General features: G+C 47.2%; 1 protein-coding gene across 1 annotated transcript; it reads right to left on the reverse strand.

Moving 5' to 3' along the window:
- Window positions 1-7,976: 7,976 nt before the first annotated feature.
- Window positions 7,977-19,721, reverse strand: NDUFA11 (NADH:ubiquinone oxidoreductase subunit A11). Its single transcript, XM_054013286.1, has 4 exons — window positions 19,600-19,721; window positions 14,413-14,505; window positions 9,586-9,708; window positions 7,977-8,164 (listed from the first exon to the last, which is right to left on the reverse strand). Exons 1-4 carry the CDS (start codon window positions 19,679-19,681, stop codon window positions 8,052-8,054), a joined length of 411 nt encoding a protein of 136 aa, XP_053869261.1. The 5' UTR covers window positions 19,682-19,721; the 3' UTR covers window positions 7,977-8,051.
- Between the last annotated feature and the right edge of the window lie 1,200 nt (window positions 19,722-20,921).

A 20,921-nucleotide genomic window follows, 5' to 3' on the forward strand; every position in this document is an offset into this window, starting at 1 on the left:
GATCATTGGTTGTGTCTACATTTGATTGATGAATTTATGTGGTTCTGGGTGAATTAATTAACTGATTGGTTAAAAATAACCTAATTTCTTGATCTGAGAAATACAGTCAAAGGTAAACCTAGAAATGAACAAAGCATTAAAATGAGTAAGCTGGACACAATAAAAAGGGTTATTTCTAATGAAATTCTATCATATTGGCTACCATACTTACCAAATTAGCAAATCTATTTTGTCAGACTTCAGCTTAAAATCCAATTGCAAACTTGGTAAATTCATATTAACCTCATTCACACAGTGCATGCAGGCATGCATAATGTCTGCTCCTGAAGGTTGAGTGCATATGAACATGTGTAGTGTGTCTGTCAAGGCTGCTTCCCCACTTTGAACTTTAGGGTACAAATGTGGGGGCTGCATGAAAACTTCTAAGCTTAACTACCAGCTTAGATCTGGTCCGCTGCCACCACTCCCAAAGTGCTAATTCCCTTCCCTGGGTAGCCTTGAGAGACTCTTCACCAATTCCCTGGTGAATACAGATCCAAACCCCTTGGATCTTAAAACAAGGAGAAATTAACCATCCCCACTCCTACCTCCGACCAACTCCTGGTGGATCAAGATCCAACCCCCTTGGATCTAAAAACAAGGAAAAATCAATCAGGTTCTTAAAAAGAAGGCTTTTAATTAAAGAAAAATGGTTAAAATCATCTCTGTAAAATCAGGATGGAAAATAACTTTACAGGGTAATCAAACTTAAAGAGTCCAGAGGAATCCTCTCTAGCCTTAGGTTCAAAGTTACAGCAAACAGAGATAAACACTCTAGCAAAAAGGTACATTTACAAGTTGAGAAAACAAAGATAAAAACTAACATGTCTTGCCTGGCTGTTTACTTACAAGTTGGAAATATGAGAGACTTGTTCAGAAAGATTTGGAGAACTTGGATTGATGTCTGGTCCCTCTCAGTCCCAAGAGCGAACAACCCCCAAAACAAAGAGCACAAACAAAAGCCTTCCCCCCACCAAGATTTGAAAGTATCTTGTCCCCTTTTTGGGTACTTTGGGTCAGATGTCAGCCAGGTTACCTGAGCTTCTTAACCCTTTACAGGTAAAAGGATTTTGGAGTCTCTGGCCAGGAGGGATTTTATAGTATTGTACACAGGAGGGCTGTTACCCTTCCCTTTATAGTTATGACACGCCCCCCAAATCACAGATAGTGTTGGACAGCCGGTTCCACACTGGCTGTGATTTCTTCCTGGAGCTCTAGGAGAAAACAGAGTTAATAAGACACATGCACCTTTAGACATACTACTGATTATATAAAAACTAACAATATGTTTCACTTTCCAAGAACAATGTTTAACCAGTTGATTCTGGGAAACTTTCCCGGGAAAGTGCATCAGCCACTTTGTTAGACGCTCCTGAAATGTGTTGTATTTTAAAATCGAAATCTTGGAGAGCTAAACTCCACCGAAGAAGTTTTTTGTTATTTCCCTTGGCGGTATGAAGCCACTGTAGCGCAGCATGGTCTGTTTGTAGTTGGAAACGCCATCCCCAAACATATGGGCATAGCTTTTCCAGCGCGTACACAATGGCGTAGCATTCCTTTTTGCTGATTGACCAGTGGCTTTTCCTCTCAGACAGTTTCTTGCTGAGAAACGCAACAGGATGAAATTCTTGATCTGGTCCTTCCTGCATTAAAACTGCTCCCACGCCCCGCTCAGACGCATCTGTGGTTACTAGGAATGGTTTGTCAAAGTCTGGGGCCCTTAGCACAGGGTCAGACATGAGTGTTGCCTTAAGCTGGTTAAAGGCCTTTTGACACTCATCAGTCCACTGAACTGCATTTGGCTGTTTTTTTCTGGTTAGGTCTGTCAGTGGGGCGGCGATTTGGCTGTAGTGTGGTACAAATCGCCTATAATATCCAGCCAAGCCTAAGAAGGATTGGACCTGTTTCGTTAACTTTGGAACCGGCCACTTTTGGATAGCATCCACTTTGGCCTGTAGGGGATTTATAGTTCCTTGACCCACCTGGTGCCCCAGGTAAGTCACTCTGTTCTGGCCTATTTGACACTTTTTAGCCTTAACAGTTAGTCCTGCCTGCCTGATGCGCTCGAAGACTTTTTCCAGGTGCTCCAGGTGTTCTGCCCATGAATCAGAAAAAATGGCCACATCATCGAGGTAGGCAACTGCAGATTTTCCCAATCCCGCTAGGAGACCATCTACAAGTCTTTGGAAGGTGGTGGGTGCATTTCGCAGCCAGAAAGGGAGTAACATTAAATTCGTACATCCCTGCCTGGGTGATGAAGGCTGACCTTTCCTTGGCAGGTTCATCTAGTGGTACTTGCCAGTACCCCTTGGTTAAGTCTAAGGTAGAGATGAATTGGGCATGTCCCAATTTCTCCAATAGCTCATCTGTGCGTGGCATTGGATAGTTGTCAGGACGAGTTACAGCATTTAGCTTACAGTAGTCCACGCAAAAGCGTATTTCCCCATCTGGTTTGGGAACTAGAACCACTGGAGATGCCCATGCACTCTTAGAGGGGCGGATTATACCCAACTGTAGCATGTCCTGGATCTCCCTTTTTATAGCAGTTTGGGCATGAGGTGACTCCTGGTAGGGTGGGGTTCTAATTGGGTGACCATTACCTGTGTCAATGGAGTGATACGCCCGTTCGGTCCGTCCTGGGGTGGCTGAGAACATTGGCGCAAAGCTAGTGCACAGCTCCTCGATCTGCTGCCGCTGCAGATGTCCAAGGGTCGCGGAGAGATTCACCTCTTCCACGCCACCATTACTTTTTCCTTCGTAGTAGACAACATCAGGCCACTCCGCGTTATCTGTTTCCAGGGCTGTAAACTGGGAAACCTTTAATTCTCTGGAATAAAAGGGCTAAAGAGAATTAACATGGTATACCTTAGGCTTTATGTTGGAGGTGGAGGATGCTATGAGATAGTTAACAGTTCCTAGGCGCTCCTGGACCATGAATGGTCCTTCCCACGACACTTCCATTTTATGGGCCTGGAACGCCTTTAAGACCATGACTTGGTCTCCTACTTTGAAGGACCGTTCTCTGGAATGTTTATCATACCAGGCCTTTTGCTCTTCCTGAGCATCCTTTAGGTTTTCTTTAGCAAGGGCTAAAGAGTGTTGGAGGGTGCTTTGTAGGTTGCTTACAAAGTCTAGAATGTTAGTTCCTGGAGAAGGCATAAACCCCTCCCATTGCTGCTTCACCAACTGTAATGGCCCCTTAACCTCGCGGCCATACACAAGTTCAAATGGTGAAAACCCTAAACTGGGATGTGGTACAGCCCTGTAGGCAAAAAGCAACTGCTGCAACACTAGGTCCCAATTATTGGAGTGTTCATTTACGAATTTACGTATTATGGCCCCCAAAGTTCCATTAAACCTCTCCACCAGGCCATTGGTTTCATGGTGGTAAGGGGTGGCAACCAAGTGATTCACCCCATGAGCTTCCTACAGGTTTTTCATGGTCCCTGCCAGGAAATTAGTTCCCGAATCTGTAAGGATGTCGGAGGGCCAACCTACCCTGGCAAAAATGTCTGCTAATGCCTGGCACACACTTTTAGCCCTGGTGTTGCTTAAGGGTACTGCTTCCGGCCATCGGGTAGCAAAATCCATGAAAGTCAGTACGTACTGCTTTCCTTTGGGTGTCTTTTTTGGGAAAGGACCCAGAATATCCACAGCTACTCGCTGAAATGGGACCTCAATTATGGGTAGTGGCTGGAGAGGGGCTTTGACCTGGTCTTGGGGCTTTCCCAGTCACTGGCACACTTCACAAGACCGGACATAATTAGCAACGTCCTTGCCCATTCCCTCCCAGTGGAAGGACTTCCCCAACCGGTCTTTGATTCTGTTCACCCCAGAATGGCCACTGGGATGATCATGGGCTAAGCTCAAGAGCTTTACCCAATACTTAGTGGGAACTACCAACTGTCTTTGAGGATGCCAGTCTTCCTGGTGCCCACCAGAAAGAGTCTCCTTGTATAAAAGTCCTTGTTCTATAACAAACCGGGATCGGTTAGAAGAGCTGAGAGGCAGTGGGGTTCTCCGTGCCACCGCCCAAGCTTTCTGAAGGCTGTCATCTGCTTCCTGCTCAGCCTGGAACTGTTCCCTTGATGCTGAAGACATCAGTTCCTCCTTGGACTGTGGACTTGGGCTTGGTCCCTCTGGAAGCGATGCAGGTGCTGGGGCTGTTTCCGTTGACCGTGAACCGCTGTCCGCTGGTGCACTATGTGGTATTTCAGGCTCCGTCTGAGCCTCTTGGGTAGGGTTATCTGCTGCTTCCGCCAGGTCAGGCTCGCTGGTGCCCTCTGGCGTTGGAGTTGTAGATGGGTTTGCAAGCGCTGGACTCAGTGCTGGCAATGGTTCTGGTGCTGGTTGCATTGCCAGTTCCGGTTCTGGGACTGGCTTTGGCTGGGTCTCTGGGATTGGATCCACTACGGCTGTTACAGTCGTTGGCAGGGGATCCGGTTCCACCACCTTTGGCTGGGTCTCTGGTAACACAGACGGGGCCCTGGGGGACGGCTCAGGAACAGGGATGGGAGTGAAAGCTTGCTTAGCCTGGCTGCATTCCCACCCTCTTGGCTAGCTTCACATGGTTGGCCAAGTCTTTCCCCAGCAGCAAATTGTCATAGACTGCAAAAGTCCACATTCCTGACCAGCCCTTGTACTGGACATGCAACTTGGCTGTAGGCAAGGATACAGACTGTGACATGAAGGGTTGAATTGTCACTGGACTTGTTGATGAGTTTGGGGTCCACTAGGAATTGGTGGATAGTCGACACTTGTGCCCCAGTGTCCCTCCACGCAATAACCTTCTTTCCGCCCACTCTCAAGGTTTCCCTTCGCTCCAAGGGTATGAGAGAGGCATCTGGGTCTGAGGATCTTTGGTGTGATAGTGGTGTAATGAACTGTAATCGGTTGGGGTTCTTGGGGCAATAAGCCTTTATGTGTCCCAGTTCATTACATTTAAAACATCGCCCTGCTAAGATATCACCGGGGCGATGTTGTTTGATGGAGACTGGTGTGGTGGGGTGAGAAGGCATCTGGGGTTTCCCTTGGGATGTAGGTGGGGCCTTGGGTTGTCCCTGGTGGTAAGGTTTTGTTTTGGGTTGCCCCTTCTGATATTCACTCCAACTGCTACTAGTCTTTTTTCTTTTCTGCCACCTCCCCCCATTTGGTTCCAATCTCCCCCGCCTCGGTTACAGTTTTGGGCTTCCCAGCTAGGATGTACCTTTCTATTTCCTCAGGAACACCCTCTAAAAACTGCTCCATTTGCATTAGGAAGGGCAACTCTTCTGTAGATTTAACATTTGCTCCTGATATCCAGGCATCTCAATTTTTCCCAATGTGGTAGGCATGTCGGGTAAATGACTCGTCTGGTTTCCACCTTAGGGCTCTGAACCGCCGATGGGCATGCTCGGGTATTAGCCCCATTCTGAGTCTGGCCTTGTTTTTAAGAAGTTCATAACTGTTCATATGTTCCTTAGGCATTTCAGCCGCCACCTCTGCTAAGGGTCCACTGAGCTGCAGCCTCAGCTCTACCATGTACTGGTCTGTAGTGATGCTGTACCCAAGGCAGGCCCTTTTAAAATTTTCTAAGAAGGCCTCAGTATCATCGCCTGCCTTGTAGGTGGGGAATTTTCTGGGATGGGAAGTGGTACCTGAAGAAGGGTTGCTAGGATTGGCTGGTATATCCGGCCTAGCCCGTGCTAATTCCAGTTCATGCTTCCTCTCTCTTTCTCTCTCCTCCATCTCTTTTTCTTTTAGCTCCACAGCTCTCTTGTGGGCCTCCTCTTTGGCTTTCTCTCTCTTTCATCTCTTTTTCTTTTAATTGGAGCAGTCTCTGATGTTTCCTTTCATTTTCTTCTGCTTCTAGTCTGGCCAGTTCTAGTTTGTTAGCTACGTCCCTGGTACTCATTTTCCTGTTTTCTTGTGCTGGGTCACACCCCCTCTGCAGTTCACTGAAACTGGGATGCACTCAGCTCAGGCAACAGAGACTTTCTAACTAGCTATCCCCGAGAGATAGAAAAAAAAAAAAAAAAAACAATTCATCTTGTAAATTTTTTTTGCCAGCTGTTTGCTCACTGCTTGACTCCTTCTCTTAACAAAGACCCTTGTTAAAAGAATTTAACACCTCTGCCTTCAGGCAAGGAGAGAAGATATGCATCTACCTTCAGCTCTGCTTTCCAAGCAGCTAGAAAGGAGAAAAAAAAAATCTTACTGGCTTTTGGTTTAAAATGATCCCACCGCTCTGCCACCATGTCAAGGCTGCTTCCCCACTCTGAACTTTAGGGTACAAATGTGGGGGCCTGCATGAAAACATCTAAGCTTAACTACCAGCTTAGATCTGGTCCGCTGCCACCACTCCCAAATGCTAATTCCCTTCCCTGGGTAGCCTTGAGAGACTCTTCACCAATTCCCTGGTGAATACAGATCCAAACCCCTTGGATCTTAAAACAAGGAGATATTAACCATCCCCCCTCCTACCTCCCACCAACTCCTGGTGGATCAAGATCCAACCCCCTTGGATCTAAAAACAAGGAAAAATCAATTAGGTTCTTAAAAAGAAGGCTTTTAATTGAAGAAAAAGGTAAAAATCATCTCTGTAAAATCAGGATGGAAAATAACTTTACAGGGTAATCAAACTTAAAGAGTCCAGAGGAATCCCCTCTAGCCTTAGGTTCAAAGTTACAGCAGAGATAAACACTCTAGCAAAAAGGTACATTTACAAGTTGAGAAAAAGATAAAAACTAACATGTCTTGCCTGGCTGTTTACTTACAAGTTGGAAATATGAGAGACTTGTTCAGAAAGATTTGGAGAACCTGGATTGATGTCTGGTCCCTCTCAGTCCCAAGAGCGAACAACCCCCAAAACAAAGAGCACAAACAAAAGCCCCACCAAGATTTGAAAGTATCTTGTCCCCTTTTTGGGTACTTTGGGTCAGATGTCAGCCAGGTTACCTAAGCTTCTTAACCCTTTACAGGTAAAAGGATTTTGGAGTCTCTGGCCAGGAGGGATTTTATAGTATTGTACACAGGAAGGCTGTTACCCTTCCCTTTATAGTTATGACAGTGTCTATGAGCTTCTGTGCACTGTGCGCGCTCATGTGTACTGTGCACACTCGATGTGTGCATTTATGTATGTAGCATAAGCACAGAGTGCATGACAAACTGTGTGTTCATGTACCCAATATATGGTCACATGCAGGGCCCTGAACACTACAGACCCAGGCTTGGCTCACCCACAGCCATGTGAGAGCATGATGATAAGTCTCACTCACTAGAAAGTGTTTTTCACTTTAACTTGCTGATAACCATTTCTGACTTTGTTCATAAACTTGTTTTACTTTGACTCTAAACCAACCCAGTGCTACGTTTGAAGTGTTTATTAACTCCAGTGTGTCATTGTTAGAAGTCTCAGTAAATGGCCCCTGAACTCTCTAATTCAAATAAGATGTGCCCACTTCAAGTCACGTGAAAGCCAGATACTGTGAAAAATGAAAGTTCTGGTCTAGACTGCAAGATTCTGTACTTTCCCTGAAATTAGCGCCTATAATGCATTTTGTAATGCCTATAGTACATTGGCTTTTGTAGATGTGACAAAATACATTACAGGCTGTGTTACATCTGGTACATCTATGCACCTTCTACTGGAATCAATGGAGCTGTCAATGCATCATTCCTCTTCTTCAGACAGGGAGGAGAATCTTCCAAAGACAAACATACTTTCACTCTATTCTCCCTCTCAATCTCTTTTTGCAACAATACAGAGGTATGTAGACAAAGTGACTTGCTTATGGTCACGCAGCACATCCTAGAAGAGAACCCAGGAGTCCCAAATCCTAGCTCCTTGCTCTAACTACTAGATCTTCTTGCATCTCAGTTACTATTTAATTTATAAAACTATGTTCCTTGAATATCATTCAACTTCAAAGTCAATGAGAGACACCCTGAGTCAGCAGTATCTGTGTTATTCCAGGATAATTTATTACACAGGACATTTGAAAAACATTTCCGAGACAGGAGCCAGCCTACATTTAGAGTCTGGGAGGTCCGAATACCGTCCAGCCTTCTCGCTTGCCTATCTTTGTAAAAGCAGCCAGAAGTCCTAGCATGAAACATGCTGAGGAACCAGTGGCATAGCTGTGATCTGGGAAGAGAGTGAAAGAAAGATAAGTTAAGTTAACAATATAAAGTATGAGTAAATCTTAACACATTTGGATTTTTCTTTTGATATTGATACTTGACTGCAGGCAGCCCAAAGGGCTGATGGGAAGTAGAAATTTAGGATTTCTTTTCTTAAAGATACATGGTTTTCCATTGTTTCTAGCCCAGGCAGTTTCTGAGGTATCAAGCCCTCTTATCCCATAGACCTGTCTCCTATGTGAATCTAATCCAAATTGCTTACTTTAGGAACTAAAATGTTTCCTGGTTTTTACTCCCATTAACTCGGAAGCCAACACAGCTAAGAAAAGTAAAGCCAGATTCAATTTCTTCCTGATCAACATTTTTTAAGTTCAAATCATCTATACCTGAAGAAAACCCACTGAAGACAAATAGGACTCCATAAGTGTCCCTGCGGGCCTGTTAGTGATGCGCAAGAGGCAAGAAATCAACTTGACTCTCAGAGTACATGGAGAATTTGCAGAGCTAGCAGCTAAATTAAGAACACCTCTTTACCTGTAAAGTGAGTCACATTTGTGAAACAGTAAGCACGGAGCCCCATAGTTAATTGGTTACATCATCGCATTTGAGATTAGAACTACAATTGTAACAGGCATATTGCCCCATTAAACAGGCTGCATGTGCATTCATCATAAAAACAAGCGCAGCCTTCTTTCCCCAATCTCTGTAAACCTTTCTTGGTTTGCTGAAGATATTCCAGGATGCATTACTGGGTTGCATCATGGACTGCAACAGGATTTCTGGTATCCAATGTCACAGTGATATATTCTGGGACATCTTCTATGAACTGAGGTGTCAAGAGAATTTCAGAGAAAAATAATTTCTGAGAGTAGTTAAACTCCGTTCTGTACACACAAGCTGGCTCATGGGGTTAACTCCATTTTTATTTTGCAGTTCATCTTTGAAGCTAGCTTTGGCCCCCCAATCTATCAGTGTTTTTGGTACCAGCCCAGACCAGCTTAATTTTCTGAACCTTGACCAGACTGGATTGGTCCAATGGAGCCCTTCAGAATTTGGCATGGCCTCCACTCATCTTCTGGGACATGCCTTTTCCTGAAAGGACTAAATCTATGAGGGCATGTTGCAATTTTCCTTGGTGAGCAATTTTTTTAATTGAGGTGGGGTTCATTTCAGTGGCCCACCACAGGCTCTTAGAGACTGATGTTTGAGAGATGTGCATATCACCATGGTAACTAAGCAGATCCAATTTTAATACATCATATCCATGGACTAGATTCTTATGCATCATACAATACATTTCAATGGGAAGGAGGTAACTTCCTGTAGACAGGGGTTTAAGAATTAGACAATTTTATAGAATTTATATAAATGCATTAAAAATACTTCTTGCTGTTGATTTAAACCTCTATGCTGACCACAACTTACTTCTTACACCCAAGACAATGCCTGATGCACAACCGCCTATGAAATAATTCAGGGCATCCTCCGGGTCCTCCCGGACATGGGCACTGAGGCAAGTGGTCAATCCAAATACTGCTCCCAAAGTAGCTGTAAGGAAAAGGTAAGGAGTAAGGGATACAGCAAGCAAGGAACTGAGATCTACAGTGCTGAAAACATACTACCCAGAGGCCTGGTGCACCAGGAACAGCCAGAGTTATGGTTTGAACCTTCTTGGGAAGCAAAGGAATAAATAACAGGGGGGAGGGATAGCTCAGTGGTTTGAGCATTGGCCTGCTAAACCCAGGGTTGGGAGTTCAATCCTTGAGGGGGCCACTTGGGGATCTGGGGCAAAATCAGTACTTGGTCCTGCTAGTGAAGGCAGGGAGCTGGACTCGATGACCTTTCAAGGTCCCTTCCAGTTCTAGGAGATGGGATATCTCCATTCATTATTACAATTTATTGCCATGAACAATTATCAGTAAGTCACAGAAAAATGGCATTTTCTAGTCAGATGAAGCAGACAGCCCGACCAACTGGATTCAGCATCCACACTCCCACATGTTATGTGTAAGCAAAAAGCTGCCAGAAAACAAATCAAACCATTTTTGTGACAACTTCCTGTTTGTTCAGATATGCTACTACACCCGCACCTGGGCAACTCTGTAACCTTTCTTCTAGGTCTAGTCTGGGTGTTTATGATACAAGTCACAGTCAGCCTACAGACTGTGACGTAGCATTACAATACAAGGCTCTGCAACAGTTTTCAATTAGAGCTTATCAATGCCAGTTCTTGCTAAAAAGAGCATTAGAGAACATGAAACTATCCCAACAGACTGAGCACGCAACCCCAGCCTCCATGCTTCTGCCATCTTGGACCTGGGAATCAAAATACAGCATCTCATGCAGTAATGCAGAACACCTACCTCCAAACTACTGGGTGGCCTTATGAATAATGATCAACAAATTCCTTTTCAGGAGTGAGGACTGCTAAAGGGATTATTAATTTCCTAAAGGGTTTTCAATAGTCACTAATATTATACTCCACTCCACTATTCCGCACTCTTTCTTGCTAGCATTTCCCCCAATATATGCACTGAATCTTCCAAGGAAGTGTCTGAGGAAGGACTGCAACTCAACTAGGTCCAGTCAGCTAAGCTGCCTAGATGACAGGGCTTGAAAAATCCTACTTCTGGGTATATGCATTGGTCCCTCATTACATAAGCATCCAGACACCTACTCCGGCCTATGCCCCAGAATGATTCACGAACCAGGGAAGGACAAGCATTCAGCCACTTAAGGGGCCCAATACAGTAGGAATGGATGCTCAGAGACCGCTTACAAGATTAGTTCTCATTCAAATCCAGCTGGAGGGAGATGTGGAGATGGTGACACCCACCTTGTAACTTTTAGCTCAGTGGTTAGAGCACTCCCTGGGCTTTGGGATAACCAGGTTCCGCCTGATGGGGAGAAAGGATTTGAACTGGGGTCTTTATGGGCTATTCTGATGTTAGGTGCACTCACTCTCTCCTGCTGAAGCTGCTCCATTGTGGATAACTAATGAGAAAGTGACTGGAGCAATGAACTGGACCCAGGGTCTCCCACCTTCCAGGTGGGTACCCTAACCACTGAACTACAGCTTGATTCCCATTCTCCCTCTGGCCAAATTACTATTTCACTGTGGATAAACACTTACAAGAGTCATTGGGCCATGCTTTCATTATTTATCCAGAGCACAAGTGTGTCAACAGAAGAGACTGATGGAGCTTCACATCAGAATATCCCATAGCGCCTCCCTGGCCAGCTCACTGGCTAGCTTAGGCAAGGAGCCACCTAGTGCGAACAGAGAAGCAAACAGAGGGAGTTTGCCTGAGAACCGTCCAAGAGGCGCTACAGTGAGTGCTGTATTAGAGGGGCTGTATTGTGAGCTGGTGGTTGAATAGCCGAGTGTCTGTCTGCTGTGACCATTTCCTTAACTAGCGCTAGTTGCAGGGACTGTTTGACCATGTGTTTGTTTGAAAAGCATGACTGTTTGATTGTGTGGTGGTTTGTTTGAAAAGATTAATTTGGGAGTGCTTTGTTCCAGGTGGGCCTTGAGTGGTTGATTGAAGGGAAAGCTTTGAGTTGGGGCAACTGCTTTGAGCCAGAAGCCTTAGTAAAAACAGCAGCCACTTGTGAACTGAGTGAGCTGTGAACAGAGGAAGTGTGCATGGGGGGAGTTCCCACAGAGTTTTTGCCTTTCAGGCTTCTGTGAGCAGTAAGTACAACATCTGAAGAGGCTTGTAGAAGAAAGACAATATGGATAGTGAGCGATCAGCTGTTGTGACCTGCACAGGATGTGCCACGTTTGTCTTTCTCCCAGAGGATAGAAGTGACTTCGCCTGTATGTGGAAGAGACTATTGGAAGGTTAAAGGACTACAGACCCAAGTATCAACCCTGCGCGCATCAGAGAAAATGAAGAGTTTCTGGATAGAAGTCAGCGTTTGGTATTGCAGGCACAGCATGCTGAAGAATCAGAGAGGACAGTGCAGAACGGGGAAGAAAATTGGCAGCATGTGACCTCCAGAAGAAGCAAGAGGAGAACCCGCGTACCTCCAATGCAGACAGAGGTAAGATACTGCACAAGTATTATGGCAGAGATTGGTTTGGAATAGTCATCTGAGGGAAGGGACCAGAAGGAGACCCCATCGACCAGAAGGCATGGGATTATCAGTGCTAACAAGAAGTAGGAAAGTATGGGATTTGCTTCCATGAAATTTTTCCCTCCAGCTCTGGCTGTTTGCGATTTCTGTGGAACAACCTTCATGGAGACACTGAAAATTCAAGTTTTATATTTGAGATTCCAAACTGTAAGGAGTAAGGCTTATGTCTACACTACACAGCTTTTAGTGTCAGGACTATTGCTACAGCTGTGTCTCTAAAAGGTATGCAGTATAGCCGTCGTTTGTCGGCTTTCCTGCCAACGAAAAGCTTCCAGCCCCAACGAGTGGCGTTAGCGTTGTCAGCAGGAAAATGTTCCTGCCGACAAAGAGCTGTTCACGCCGGTGCTTGTCATTGGCAAAACTACTGTCTTTTTTGGGGGGGTGCGGAGTTAATACCTCTGAAAGACAAAAGTTTTGTCATTCAGTTGCCAGTGTAGACATAGGCTAAATTTTTTCAGTTTTAAGTTATACCAATACAGTGAGTGTTGAATCCACACAGCAGCTCCTTAAGCCATCACTTACAGTTACTGATATTAAATGATCCACCTCAAAACATGTAATTTATACCCAGACTAATTTGACATTTCAAGAGTAGCAGTAGGGAACAAAGAATATGGCTGAAAGGAAACACCAACTATAATGTCCTGAATTTACACAGAAACTTTCATACGAAGATCTCTAAGCACCTCACCAAAATTAATTAAGCCTCACACTACACAAGTTTGTGCATGTAAACATTTTACAGATGGGAACTCAGAGACCGAGTGGTGAAGTTTGAGTTACCTAATGGCCAACATAAAGTCAGTGGCAAACCTGGGGACAGTCTCCAGCACAAAATCACCAGACCATACCTGCCTCACCAGTCACTTTACTTGAGAGTAGGGTGACCAGATCACAAAAAGGCAGTTTCGCAGGGGCGGGGGGCATTAGCACGCGCTGCCCACCCCAGGGCAAAAGGTGGCCCCGATGCAGAGGGGGCTGGGGATAAAGAGGGCATGGGGGGGTGAGGGAGGGGACTGATAAGAAGCGCTGGGAAGCAAAGAAGTCCGGGTGGGCGAGGGCGTACGGCTCCAGCGGGGACCCGGACAGGGCACAGGCTGGATGGGTGTAAGGAGGCAGAGCCCTGTAGTGGGATCGGGCAGGGACAAAGCTGTCTCTCCCATGGAAGTGGCTGCAGGAGCCCCCGAGCTCGGGGCTGGCCACGGGACAGCGGCGGTGCATGTGAGCCGGGGACCCCGGGGGCGGCGTGGGCGTGCGGGGGCCGGCACAGCCGAGCCACAGCGGCGGCCGGTCTCCCGAGGGGCTCCCGGCTGGGCAACGGGCGGGAGCCAGGGCTTTTCCTAGCCCCGCAGAGCCTCCCGCCCCCTAGCCCGCCATGGGCACATGCTGTGCGTCCCGCTGCTGGCAGGGAGCCCCGCGCCTCTCCCACTCGGCTGCACTCCAGCGGCTCCTTCCCGGCAGGGCGAGCTGCTGGAGCGCAGCCGAGCAGGAGAGGCGCAGGGCTCCCTGGTCGCGGCAGGGAAGTTTATGGGTTATGGGGACCCCAGCTGGCCCCTCGCCCCTGTCCGCCGGCCGCCCCGCCTGGAACAAGTCTCGCCCCCACAGCCCCTCTCCGCCGCGTGTCTCCGGCGGCCCATGCCCCCGGTCCGCGCTGCCCACCTGGGCCAGAGCCAGCCCCGGATGCTGCCTGCACATAGCCCGGGCCATGCCCAGCTAGCCCCTGGCAGCTGCGGCAACTTTCCCTTCCCCTCCCACGCTCCTGGTAGATGCCCGACCCTCCTCCCTCCATCCCCCCTCCACACATCCCTCCTCCTAACCTCCTCCCTCCATGGAGGGATCCAATGGGGGAAGGAGTGAGCAGAGTCGGGGTGGGGGTGGGGGGCGTGAGCGCCGGAGCAGAGGGCAAAATTGCTTTTTTGTCCAGTGTCCTGACTGAACATCGGTTGGGACGCAGGACAAAGAAGGAAATATCGGGACAGTCCCAATAAAATCGGGACGTCTGGTCACCCTACTTGAGAGGCCAATAATTTCAACAATGGGCTGTCCATTTAGCTGAATGAAGGCATCTTCAGACAAGAAACTCAGTTGCTGAAAGAAGCAAGGTCTCCTTACCCATTGTGACAGTGCCCGTAGCTGCCGTTTGCACACCCTTAAAGACTGACTCATGCTGGATCAATACAATATGATATGCCGAACCAACCAAGCCTACAAAAGGGAAAACAGTTTTAATGAGTGGCAGGTCAGAGCCCGTGCAGAAACACAACCTGAATGCAGGTTCCATGAGCACAAAACATGCTTGTTTATTACTGTGCTTGACCTACATGGCCCAATGTGCACCAGAAACCTCCACTACTTCGATCACCAGAGTAATGCACAAGAGACTACGGGTGAAATCCTGGCCTCATTTCAGTCAAGAGAATTATTGCCACTGTCTTCAATAGAGCCAGGATTTCAGCCTAACCATCTAAAGCCCAATGTTATGCATTGTTTGTGCTGTATCTCAAGCAATATGAAGGTGCAAGAGTAAAGCTAGAAAATAAAATTACATTTGCATTCTAAGGGCCTGTCATCCCCTGCACTGAAGCTCAAGAAGATTTACTAGGCTAGTGGTACAGCCACACCTTTGATCTTCCACCAAAAGCAAGATATGCATGGCTGAGTCATACTGATGCTACAGGGCAATTTAAAGGATTTTATTTTAAATTGGGTTTCTAACCCTGCCCCTCCCCCTTTTTTTTTTTTTTTTTGCTTCTTTCTAATGCATACAGAAGGCCTGAAAGGTAAAGGAGTTTTGTGGTTTGTTGAGAAAGAAGGTAGTTACTCTGAATAAAGTCTTTTGTTGCTTGTGTTTTTATTTTAATAATATCAAGTCTGAGCTTCCAGGCTTTGTTGGAGGACTTGTTGGGGGGCATCAGAGTTTACTGCAAGTTCTCAAGGCTCAATCCAGAAGAGTGTCAGGCACGTGCTTAGGTGCTTTGCTGGACTGGACCAGATTGCTCTGCACCATCCAGAATTGAGTGCTCACATTTTAAAGATGTTCACTCTTTATCAAAGACTCTTCATTGGGCATTCAAGTTAAATATGTGTTAACTGAAGCAAAAACTAAAATGAAAATTGCTTCCCCTGAACTTTCACTCACTTATGATTAGGGCCCTCCCAAATTCACTGCTTTGAAGAACACATCACGGACTGTGAAATTAGACCTTCCCCATGAAATCTAGCTACTGAAGGGGTAGGGGAGAGGGAACAATGGGGTGCCCCAGCTGGGGGATCCTACCATTCACCAAGCCCCAACTGCTAATCCAGTGGGATACAGAGGGCAGGACTTCCTCTTCTCCTGCATAGCTGCTCGGGGGCAGTGGGGATCAGACCTACCTCCAGGTACCTCGCCTGGCTGCAGGAAGCTCTGTGTCTGCTGCCAGCTCTGAAGCAGCAGGGGGCAGATCAGATCCACCTCCACCTCCAAAAATCACCCCCTTAAGAGGTGGTTGGAAAAATTATTTTGCTGACCTAGCTGCATCTACAGTGGGGGGTTAGGATCACTTAAAATTTCACACCCTGTGTGACATAGTTAAATGTAAACCAGGACTCAGATAGGGTATGAATTTAAAGGCCATTCCTGAAAAATTCCATGTGTGGACATCCCATTAACTGCATGCTTCTACCACAACTTATTCACGGACATAAACTAGCTGTAGTTTTGTTTTACATTGCTAAAAAAGCTACTGCAGTCTTCTCCTGAAGTGATAACATGTCAGAGGTAAGTGAAGTGATCCCTTTACAATTTACAAATCACTTTGAGATTATTTAGGATGAAAAGTACTACAGATATGCATGGTGTCAAGTATCGGGGGTAGCCCTGTTAGTCTGTATCTACAAAAACAACAAGGAGTTTGGTGGCACCTTAAAGACTAACAGATTTATTTGGGCATAAGCTTTCGTGGGTAAAAACCTCACTTCTTCAGATGCATAGAGTGAAAGTTACAGATGCAGGCATTATATACTGACACATGGAGAGCAGGGAGTTACTTCACAAGTGGAGAACCAGTGTTGACAGGGCCAATTCAATCAGGGTGGATGTAGTCCACTCCCAATAATAGATGAGGAGGTGTCAATTCCAGGAGAGGAAAAGCTGCTTCTGTAGTGAGCCAGCCACTCCCAGTCCCTATTCAAGCCCAGATTAATGGTGTTGAATTTGCAAATGAATTTTAGTTCTGCTGTTTCTCTTTGAAGTCTGTTTCTGAAGTTTTTTTGTTCAATGATAGTGACTTTTAAATCTGTAATAGAATGACCAGGGAGATTGAAGTGTTCACTTACTGGCTTATGTATGTTACCATTCCTGATGTCCGATTTGTGTCCATTTATTCTTTTGCGGAGGGACTGTCCGGTTTGGCCAATGTACATGGGAGAGGGGCATTGCTGGCACATGATGGCATATATAGCATTAGTGGATGTGCAGGTGAATGAGCCCTTGATGGTGTGGCTGATGTGGTTGGGTCCTCTGATGGTGTCGCTAGAGTAGATATGGGGACAGAGTAGGCAACGAGGTTTGCTACAGGGATTGGTTCCTGGGTTGGTGTTTCTGTGGTGTGGTGTGTAGTTGCTGGTGATGATGTAGAAGCACTTTACACCAATATTCCACGTGAGGATGGACTACAAGCTGTCAGGAACATGCCTCCAGCTTCCATCCAAGACACATCACACGATCCATTGTCTACAGCCAAGCCCTAAGATACAACCGAATTTGCTCCAACCCCTCAGACAGAGACAAACACCTACAAGATCTTTATCAAGCATTCGTAAAACTACAATACCCACCTGGGGAAGTGAGGAAACAGATTGACAGAGCAAGACGGGTACCCAGAAATCACCTACTACAGGACAGGCCCAACAAGGATAACAACAGAACACCACTGGCCATCACATACAGCCCCCAGCTAAAACCTCTCCAGCGCATTATCCACGATCTACAACCTATCCTGGAAAATGATCCCTCACTCTCACAGACCTTGGGAGGCAGGCCAGTTCTTGCTTACAGACAACCCCCCAACCTGAAGCAAATACTCACCAGCAACTACACACCACAGCACAGAAACACTAACCCAGGAACCAATCCCTGTAGCAAACCTTGTTGCCTACTCTTTCCCTTATCCACTCTGGCGACACCATCAAAGGACCCAACCACATCAGCCACACCATCAAGGGCTCATTCACCTGCACATCCACTAATGTTATATATGACATCATGTGCCAGCAATGCCCTTCTGCCATGTACATTGGCCAAACCGGACAGTCCCTCTGCAAAAGAATAAATGGACACAAATCGGACATCAGGAATGGTAACATACATAAGCCAGTAAGTGAACACTTCAATCTCCCTGGTCATTCTGTTACAGATTTAAAAGTCACTATCATTGAACAAAAAAACTTCAGAAACAGACTTCAAAGAGAAACAGCAGAACTAAAATTCATTTGCAAATTTAACACCATTAATCTGGGCTTGAATAGTGACTGAGAGTAGCTGGCTAGTCTTTAAGGTGCCACCAAACTCCTTGTTGTTTTTACAGATATGCAAAGTGCTTGTGCATTAATTAAAAGTAATAAATATTAAGGGAATCAAAAAGAGGGATGCAGCATTTGACCATTCCCCACACAATAATACTTCACTCTTTTCCTCTCAGAATCACAAAGCATTTCACCCATTAAAAGTAAAATATCCTTATGAGGCAAATATCAGAGGGGTAGCCGTCTTAGTCGGGATCTGTAAAAAGAGTCTTGTGGCACCTTATAGACTAACAGACGTATTGGAGCATAAGCTTTCGTGGGTGAATACCCACTTCGTCAGACATCACCTACAATACGTCTGTTAGTCTATAAAGTGCCACTTTTGTCGCTTTTTATGAGGCAAATGTTAATCTCATTTATCAATGGGGAAACCGAGGCAGGCAGATGCAAATCACTTTTGCTCTAAGAATGAAATAAAATTTCATTTTGCCATTAAAGTAATGAATTAGTGCTCTTTTACTGACACTACTTAATGCAAGCAAACAGAGCACTTCTAACTTTAATAGATATATAAAAAAAAAAAAAACACAAGAACTCACATCATGCCATTCAAAAGCAAATATTGCTCTTTTAGTGCTAGTTTGGCCACCCTGCATAGTCTAAGTTTTACAGTAAAGATTACATTTAAAAGGGAATCTGGACATAGAAAATACTATGTACAGCAGGGGTTGGCAACCTTTCAGCAGTGCTGTGCCGAATCTTCATTTATACACTCTAATTTAAGGTTTCGCGTGCCGGTAATACATTTTAACGCTTTTTAGAAGGTCTCTCTATAAGTCTATAATATATAACCAAACTACTGTTATATGTAAAGGGTGGCCTGCTGGGACTCCAGGCCCGAAAGCAGGATGAGCAAGGTTGGAAACCAAGATTGACAGCTGAGGTGAGTGGAGTAGGTGGCTGGTAGGCCTGAGCAGGGCTGGAGGCCTGGACCCTGTCTGCAAGAGAGCCTCCAATCAGAAGCAAGGTGAGTGGAGCTGCGCGGTAGAGACCCCTGGTTGCGAGGGACCAGCAGCCAGAACCCCAGAGCAGCGACTGGCTCAGCCCGCCGCCACTCTGGGGTTTCTGCCCCCAGCTCCTGCCAGCCGGGGTCTCAGCCCGCTGCCAGCCAGGGGTTCCTTCCCCCCAGGCCAGCAGCAGGTGCTGAGTTGGACCCGCGGCAGGTCCCGCAGGAGCCGGCAGCGGGAACTCCAGAGCGGGGCGGGCTGAGCGGCTCAGCCCACGCCGCGTGCCAGGAAAAATCGGCTCGCGTGCCAACTTTGGCATGCTTGCTATAGGTTGCCGACCCCTGACGTACAGGCAATGTGACCGAGTGAACACTGCAGGATCTTTTAAGTTTGGACTTTGCATTCATCTTAAGTGTCTGACTTTGTCAGCCCTCAATACCACTTTAAGGACTACCACTTTTGCGTGTAATTGTTTGGATTGAGTTTTCAAGCCGCCTTTCCCAGGGCCGGCTGCTCTCGGGAGATTTCCTGCAGTGCTTAAAGCCCCAGCTCCTGGAGTCCCGCTCGCCAACGGAGCCGGCGAGGGCTCAGCCAGAGGGGGCAGGAGCCCCCGGACACGAGCCTGGCCACCCCCGCGGGGACAGACGCGGCGGCAGCAGAGGCTCGCGCTAGCCGAGCTCGGGGCCAGGCGGGCTCAGCCAGGGCGGAGGCGGGGGGCGGGGCGAGCGGCCCGGCCGAGACAGGCCCCGCCCCGGGCGGAGGGGACGAGCCAGCCCGGTCTCCTCACCCAGCGCGGCCCCGATGCGGCCGGTGATCCAGGCCTTGCGGACGCAGTCGGTCCCCTCCGGGATCTCCCAGTAGCCGACCATGGCAGCGACAGCGGCTCCGCAAGGGCACGAACCAAAACACCGCGAGAACTCGCGGGCCACGTAGGCTCTCGCGACAACTTCCTCTCGTTCTCGCGAGCGTCTCTGGTGCCTTGGGTGTGAAAGAGCTTCCGTGAGCCAGGCGCGCACATGCGCAGGGCGAGGCCCGGCCCCGGAGCCCGGCTGTGTCGCTGCCCCGAGGCCGAGCGGCCGGGCCCCGGCGGTCCCTGCAGGAGGGGGCTGGGCTCGGTCAGGAAATGGATTCGGGAAGGGGCAGAGCAAGAATCCGCCTGACGGACCCCCGGGTGGCCGTTCCCCTCTGCTGCGCGGAGGAGTTAACCCTTCACTGCCGCCGACTTGTAGGCATCTCTGTGCAGGAGGTTCAAGGCTCCAGCCGTCACAAGCATCGCTCTGTATATTGAATTTCCCCGGGTGGAAAGAGACCAGCATTGTCTGGTTTAGTGAGACACTGAGCCAGAGCAGGAGTTTGAGTTTACAAGTGAGGCTCTACCCAGAGAGAACTATGAGGGCACAAGACCTTCTATTTTGTAAAGGATTGTTTACTGTCTCAGCACAGAGGCCAGTAGCTCAGGGCCTGGAGTTTAAAGAATTATAGGAAATGGGCTTTCCCACAATCAGGGTTTACTTCCCACAACATCAAAACAGCTTTGTGCAGCCCAGCCACTTCTATCGAGAGGAGGCACTGCATGTTGGGATTTGAGGCTTTATATGTCATGTCATTTGTGTTAAAAATAATAGCGACCATAGGCGCCGTAGGCGTTGTTTAGATGTTGCAGCTTGGGCTCTCACCTCCCCCCCCCCCCCGCCCCCTCAGGCTAGTGCAGCATGATAACATAAGTCCTGCTACCTCAAATCTGTTGGGCCCCACCTGGAGGCTCACTCCAGGCGCAGCATAGACATACCTATTGTAAACTTGTAAAACTTGAGGAATGCGTTTGAGCCATGAGAAAAAGCCATCCTTCCACACTGTAGAATCTGTACGTTAGTCCAATACTGCCACTGTGATCAGGCTGAAGCAACTGGTGTGTGTTTGTTTCTATGGTGAAATTGCTGTCAGGGAACTCTCTTCTTGCTAAACTTTGTGCCCCAATCAAACTGTAAAACATTTCCTTTCCTGCAACAAGTGTGTGTCTTGTTCTGGGAAAGAGCTTTATGGAAGAGAAATACAGAGCAACTACAGTGCCCTGCTAGCATAGAAATGGACTGGAAATTTTATGCATTA

This window comes from Malaclemys terrapin, chromosome 24 (assembly GCF_027887155.1).
Source record: "Malaclemys terrapin pileata isolate rMalTer1 chromosome 24, rMalTer1.hap1, whole genome shotgun sequence".
Classification (NCBI taxonomy): Eukaryota; Metazoa; Chordata; order Testudines; family Emydidae; genus Malaclemys; species Malaclemys terrapin.